This window comes from Anopheles aquasalis, chromosome 2 (genome assembly GCF_943734665.1).
Source record: "Anopheles aquasalis chromosome 2, idAnoAquaMG_Q_19, whole genome shotgun sequence".
NCBI lineage: Eukaryota > Metazoa > Arthropoda > Insecta > Diptera > Culicidae > Anopheles > Anopheles aquasalis.
Window position 1 is genome coordinate 55,838,147 of NC_064877.1, and position 7,500 is coordinate 55,845,646.

The 7,500-nt window shown below is 48.2% G+C and overlaps 2 protein-coding genes across 2 annotated transcripts in view; one reads left to right on the forward strand and one right to left on the reverse strand.

The window, feature by feature from the left end:
- LOC126570800 (protein-associating with the carboxyl-terminal domain of ezrin) overlaps nt 1-464 on the forward strand; it is a 2,366-nt gene extending 1,902 nt beyond the window's left edge. The window contains exon 2 of the mRNA XM_050228798.1: nt 1-464. This exon is cut by the window's left edge and continues 523 nt beyond it. Coding sequence (XP_050084755.1) covers nt 1-368 — 368 coding nt within the window. The 3' untranslated portion in view covers nt 369-464.
- Nucleotides 465-1,393: 929 nt separating this feature from the next.
- LOC126570417 (peroxidase) lies at nt 1,394-4,162 on the reverse strand. The gene has a single exon (XM_050228156.1). The coding sequence runs from the start codon at nt 3,955-3,957 to the stop codon at nt 1,807-1,809; it is 2,151 nt and encodes a 716-aa protein (XP_050084113.1). The 5' UTR covers nt 3,958-4,162; the 3' UTR covers nt 1,394-1,806.
- Between the last annotated feature and the right edge of the window lie 3,338 nt (nt 4,163-7,500).

Consider the following 7,500-nt stretch of genomic DNA (forward strand, 5'->3'; position numbering starts at 1 on the left):
CTGCACCAGCGCTGGCGAAACTGGCCGCTCCGCTTGCTGGAAGTATCGAACGGTTAGACATTCGAGCGCAGCCAACGAAGAAATCGGAACAGAGCGCAGAGTTTGATTTCTTTAAGGACATGGAACCCGTCATCCAGCGGGCAAATGTGCTGCTCATCGATGAGGAGCCACCGGAAGCGGAAACCAATTTAGTCAAAGAGGAAAAGAAGGCCCTGCCGGTGACGCGCCAAGGAGCGAAAAAGGAAGCAGAAGCAGAAGAAGAGGAAGAAGTGCCACTGGTTAGTAGCAGCAGGTTGGAGATCAAGCTGGACGAGATGCTGGAGGCCACCGAGGATGGCTGGGGTGACGAAGGTCAGGAGGAGTGGTAAGGTCACGTGAGCCGGTGAGCTAAGTGGGCTTCTTTGTGTTTTGAACCTAGCTGCGCTAAGTAATAAAGATTTGTTTTAATTGGTTAACAGTCAGCATATGATGTGAGATTGATTTATTGAAACGATGACGTTAAAATTTGTAATTTTTTTTAAACTGAACAAGAAAATCATAAAATAAGACACATACAGCGGGAGCATAATCTAGCATAATGATATAGCCATCAGAAGCATCATAATACAAACTGAATTCAAATGCAAAATTGAAAACGGTTCTGGTAAATACAAACGGATTGTTTGGTTATGTTCATCCATCATGGCGTTACCAAGTACAAGACAAGATTATTTTTTTATGCCGCATTTGGAACAGAACTGAATCCTATCAGGTTCGACCGACTGAAATAGTTAGCAAATTTCCGAAAAGATACTTGGAAATCACTCGGCGAGTGTGTTAATTCTATAAATTGTGGTTTTATTCAAGCGCAAGTGACGTCATCAAAATGGTGGTATTCTCGTTGAAGGCTACTTTGACCAGTTTCAACTCAAATTGAGGTTGATCCTGACTTGAGAAGACGTGGCCTACTCCTTTGTATTCAATAAATGTGAGCCATCTCTCCAAGAGTTCATGTAAATCCTTTTCAGTCTTAAATATGTCCCCATGAGTACGTGGCCACACAGATACAAATTTCATGCCAAAAACTCTGATCTAACGTTCTGATCTGATACAAAATGTGTTTAGCCTTTAATTGAGGGGTAAATTGCAGGACAAACTGTCCTTGTAGAGCTTGCGCTCTGCCCGATTGTCTACGGCAGTTCTTATCTCTATGTTACGACCCTCACCAATCGAAGTTGAAACTAAGATCATTGGTGACGTCAGCATTGTGGTTGCGAATACGCGAGTAATACCCAACAGCTCCAGATGCTCTTATCAGACTGTACTCCAGCTGATGGATTGCTATACACGGGATAACAAAAGGGGATTTTTCAAACCATCTCCAACCGATCGTCACATAGATTCGGAAACAAATACACACTCCACAGACCTTAAGAATTTGTATATTTATTTAAAATTGTTTACTGAGCATATCTTATCGCTAATAAGTTAATCTAATGCCATGCCATGCCTGCAAACGGCACCAAATGAACTCTCCCATTGCCGTTCACTTTCAATCTCCACGTGTTTTCAAACCAAAACCATCACATCCACGTTGGCGCGATGATAACGCCACTTGATGCCGTTGCTTCTTTGCTGACACACTTTCTGGGGACCACCAGATCTTGAAGCATTTGTCCTCATTGCCACCCATTGCGCTTAGCCACCCCTATCAGCAAGGCGTATTAACCGACGACGATGCCGCGGCTCACTAGAAACTTATCTCTCTCCGCATTGCAGCACACCCCGGCCTGCCTGCTCGCGGAAGTGGTAGTACAGGTTTTTGTTTTAACTTGCAACTTGACCTTTCATGCGACGAACTTGCGGCCACCCTCCGGCCACTGCATCCAAGGCTTGCACGAGCCGCGTAAGATTGAGCGAGGGCAACTGTGCGCAATCGAGCGATGGGTTATCGACCGGTGACGGTAGCCGGAAGATATCGCGCTGCACTCGATCGACCTGTGCCGTATCACACATGAACCTTGCCGCCCCATAATCCTTCAGCAGGCCATCGACTAGCACGTTAATCTCAGCCCCGGGTTGACCTTTCTCCCCGGCCAGTGATCGTTCGATTTGTTCGCGTATCAAACACGCAAACGTTGGACCTACAATGGCACCACCCACAGTAGCCTTCGCCGGTTGCTCCGCAACACCTCCAACGATCAGATCCACATCCTGGACGCGAGCATACGTCGAGCGTAGGATTGCCAGATCTTCCGGTCGCACTACTCCAGCGAGTTGGTTCCAGTCATCGATACGAACACCGTTACACAGCGCATAGTAATCGACATACCGGGCGAGGCCATGATCCCGGCCACGCTGTATATCCAGGGCTAGTACATCGAGCCCAATCTGGCGTGTGGCACCGAACAGTAGATGGGCCACATCGTCCACATAAGCCGTATCGAGGGCCATCGCCGGCTGGTGCAGAACCGAGTCGACCAACTGGCGGAAGTAATCTCGCTTCCGGAGATCCTTTGGCCGATAGAAGAGTGTCTGCAGTGGTACACTCCCGACGGTAGCGGGCATCATGGTGTGATAGAACCGTATGGCGGCCGAGGCAAACTCGTTGCTCACTTGCTGCACAGTCTCCCCAGGAGCATCCTGATCGATCGAGGTCGATCGAGTACCAACCGACGGTTGTCCGGTGATGGTTGTTAGCCAATCACGCACAATCTTCCGGTAAACGCGGGTATTCACGAACCGTGCCACGTTGAACAGTTGCTCATCGGTCCAACGGGGTGCCACAAGGGCAAGATGCTTGGCCAGTCGGTTGTGCGATCGCAGGAACAGTGTGTGCAGAAGTGTAACGTAGGGATTCACGTTAACCCGACTGTCACCGGATGAGTAGCAGATCGTTTCCAGTTGTTCATCGGTGACGCAAAGGTTGGCATCCAGACCATCCGGTAGATAGTCCAGTGAATCGTACTGTTGCGCACGAAGACGCCCTCCTTGGTGTGTCCGCTGGATCGTCGATTCGTTCACCGTACTGCCGTACAGCTGCGAAAGATCGAGATGAGCGGTGGCTGCGTTTAACTGGTTGGCCGGTCCGAGATGGCAAGAGTCACCGAGCGAGCGGCCACTGCGAACGTAGTTCAGGCACGTGGCACGATGTTCCCGGTAGAAGGGATCATCGACCGGCACGGGAATCGGTGCACAGGCGGCCGGATGGCGATAGCGCGGTAACAGGGGGCCATGCTCCCCGGTGCAACACTCAATGTCCGCACCGTCGTGCATCGTCTGGACGGTCGTTTTGGCAAGATCGTGTTCGATGAACTGTGACCACTGAACGAGTGCCGCCGTATGGTGTCCCAAGTCGGACTGGCCATCGCCACCAGCCCGGGTGTGAAACTTGCTGGACACAAACCTCGCCGATGGTAACTCTTGGCCGGTTACACTGCGTCGGAACGTGTAGATTCCATCGTCGTACACGGCTGGTAGTAATCGACGGTACTGATCGTTGTGTTCCTTTGCCTCGATCGTCGATCTGCACCGTGCGTACAGGGGAGAACTCTCCGGAAGTGCTATCCGGGACAGGAAGAGGCCACACTCGTACGAAGGAATGGCCGATGGTACGCAGAACCGGTTCACGAAGTATGATGAAGCACGGAGAACGGTTCCTGCGACGCGATCCTGACGCTCGGTGTCCGGAGTTGGGTATCCATCGATGAGCTGTGCGTAGGCTACGCCACCACGGTTGATCTTTCTGTTCCGTCCACCGGTGATCGCACCTTCGGCACGTTTCGATTTCTCCACCACCATCTGGCCATAGTTGAGGGATTCCTCCAGATTCGTGGCGCTAGCGAAACGATTCAACTGCTCCGTCAACTGTGGATCCAACTCATACCGATCGACCGATCGATCGGTCAGCTCGAGGGCATGGAAGCTTGTAGTAGATAACAGCAGTGATACAAGGATGGCACCAGGGAACCACAACATCTTTCTAACAATGGCGGACACAACAACGGGAACTCAGTACGATCTGATCTTCGCGTCAATGGCTTCGATGGCTACACGCAGGCAGAGGCCAACGGTATTCCATCGACAAGATGTTCCGAAACTGACTGTCCGTCCGTCCGATCAGAAAGGGCGCGCGTGCATCCGTTCGGATCGTTTGCTGCCGTTAAACTGACGATCCATCCGATCGTCGATCGCTCACTCACGGGTACTGTTTGTCCAAACAAATATTATCCGCTGCCGGGTGCGGTAAACAAGTTCCAGGCACACATACCAACGCCGCTAGGTCACGTATGTGGCCGGTTGGCCACTCTCTACCCACCCCTTATCGCGGTGGTAAGATGCCCTCCAACCCATCTCGCCATATTGGCTGTGGAGATGCGTCAATTGCGCCTCCTCGCTGGAGAGCTCGCTGCCCAGACAGACACATACGCGCCCCCCGGTGGTTGATTTAACGGCACGGAAGTGATCGCGATCGATCGCGCAAGTGGTTAGTGTGAGGGAGCAAGGTGAGCTTGCGTGATCGCCCATCGTTGGGGGTGACAATCCAGTACAAAGGGGGTGCTGGATGCTTGATCTTGCTGCTTAGGGATTCGAGAAACGATCGCGAGCGCGATGAAGAAGCGCGAGCGCGTGGAGTGATTCGAGATGCACGATGCGTGCGTTGGTAAAAGAGACGCCAACGGAACAGTACCATGTGGCGTTGTCGTTGTTTTCGTTCTTTCTCGAGCTCCAGCGAGTAATTGATCGCAATTAGCACAAGCGAGCAGGCGAGCGATCGAGCAGCTCACATTGTTGATGTTAATTTCTGAACTCTACCGTTGGCGACATTTACTGTTGCGTGTAACGATCACATTAACGTGGCATCGCGGAGACTGTCTCACGCGCGTTACCTTCCGGATCGCAGAGCACCGTGATCGCGAGTGATTCATTCAAATGGTGATGCGCACTTAATGGTGGGTGAGCTATGATCATTTACCATCGGTCTAATTGGTCTGCCAATGGGCATTTGAAGTCGGGCTCCAATGGTTCATTATGCGCTCTCTAACGGTGAATTTGAAAGGCAATCGTTATCGTCACGCACGAGTTAACGGACGTCTACCTGATCATCCTTAAACTACATTCGACCAGCCGTTTCGCATCCACATCGGACGTTTGCCGCCAATCAGGGATTCCTGTAATTATGTACCTAGTGGCAGTGTCCCCGGCAAACCGACATCGTCCTTACCTACAACAACCGATAACGTATACCTGTGACAAATACAGAGAGATTCTATCTATCCTTCCTCTTCCTTCCATTCCATCTCTCTACCTTCTCCAACATCCCTAAAACTATTCTACAGAAATAAAACGTTTAATGTTTAATCCCAATCCGTAAAGTTAACTCGCGCGAGGATCTCCAAACGCGTGCCAGCATTATGCGAATCAATCACAATGATTTGTCACCCCCCTCCCATGTCGAGCTCATCCCAGATTATGGTAAAAAGCTGTCCCATTTGAAGGCTTTTTCTTGTAAGATTCTCCTCCGCGGGAGTGGATTTTTATTGCAAACGATGGAGATGGAGCTTGGCGCTTTACGGCTATAGAGAGCACGAGCGAAGCCAGTTTTCGATCCGGTAAAGATCTGCCTCGATCCGGAGTTGATCCGAGAAAAACCGGTAAGATATGTTGCCTGGAGGGCGTCACAGTAATGCGTCAATAACAACAATCGAATCGGATCTGGACAAAAATGAACCTCGTTTGCCTTTTTTTCTCTCTTTAGCAAAAAGCGCGGAATTTCAACAGCGCAAACACGTCGAGGATTAGTCACGGAGAAGCAACTTGAGGAGAGAATTGTTATTGTTTTACAAACAAGGCAAACATTTGCTGGACTTTCCATGATCGCACATCTGCTGAAAGCGAAACAATTCGATCGAGTTCTTTGAGACAGCTGTTTGCGAACTAGTTGATTCTTATTCTGTGCATTCTGCTTGTTTGAAGATAAATCATTTTTACACTGTCGCTGTAAGCATTCAATATCATGTACCCTACATCAGAGAAGCTCCTTCCTTATCTCTATTCTACTATCTTTGCACAAATTGGCTACCAAGTTGAATTTCGCCGATAAGATCGGATCAGCATCACGTTTCGATTCTTTCAGACCTTTTAGGCATTCCAGAAGGACAGAATAGAGCGAAAATATTGATATTAATTCCGAAATAGACATTGTTTTCAAAACAATTAAACTGAAGAATGAAGTAAATAAGCACCTAGTAACAATAATAAATTTTAGTTCATTCCATATGCCACAGTTGGTCAATTTCTTTCTACCTTAAAAATTCACAGCAGCAGAGAATGTTTATTGTTTCTCTCAGTGGTTTTCTCATTAGTATGATTTATTCATATCCGATATTTTACAACACCGTCACAGACCGGCGGTCGTTTTTGGTGTATATTGTACGCCCTCTACGCCTTCAACTCTCTCGAACATATCTTTCCTAATACATTCAGTTTCCTTTATAGATGCTGCTCCTCTCGCGTGTACCATTACTGCACCCAAAAGCCAACAGAACTGTGCATTCTTAATGTGCAGAAAGATTTCGTTGATAATTTCACTTCCGGTATCACTTTGTTGAAGCCAATGCCAAAATCAATCCAAACCCAAACCAACGGCGCAAACACTAAAACCCCTCTGCCTCTGCTTGCTTATCACCAGCGAGAGTACTGATTTCATAAATTATTTACGCTGAAGCACGCTATATACATTGCGATCTAATATTTTCCCCGTCCCTCCATTACGGATGGGCCGCGAGGGGTGGATTGCGTTTTGAGGGTCGAAGATAAGCATGATTGATAACTGAACTATTCGCATAAGTTAGTGTTTTTGTGTGTATGAATAGTACTTGTCCACTGCATGCACTGCACAATGATTCCAGATGATTTGATCATACTATGGGGTGTTATATGGAATCGTCTCATACTTTAACTTGGATGGATGTATATTATGTACCATTTGCGAGGCTCACCTTGGGTACTGCTGTAAATGTTTGTCTTAATCCTTCTGGCGACGCCTGCCTGCCTGTATAATGGCAACGTGTACGGCCATGTTCTATCTTATTGTCCTTTAATGGTGCATCTTTCCTGGCTTCATTTGTGTTTCGGATTTTTTTTTATGAAAGAAAGGTTATTTTGCAGAGCGAATCAGTTCCTGGAAAGAGCATCCAATGAAAGGATGTGGGCAGCAGCAACGCAGGTATAGGCGATAGCAAGATACAGGAATGGACTGAACTTTTGGACAGAACGATGAAGACGGTTGCAATAATAGTATAACTAGCAAGGTGCCATTCGAATTACGCAAAGTAATTGACGTTACTTATTGCTGCGCAAGGTAATGGTCGTGAATGTTATGTCTGCAAATGTGGTCATTAACCTGCCGCATGTCTGTAGAAATTCGTCGTTACTTTATTTGTTCGTGGAGAAGCCCCGGCTTATCGATTGATTGATTCATTCTTCTTCTCATTTTTGTTCTCCTACTTGAATCTGTCC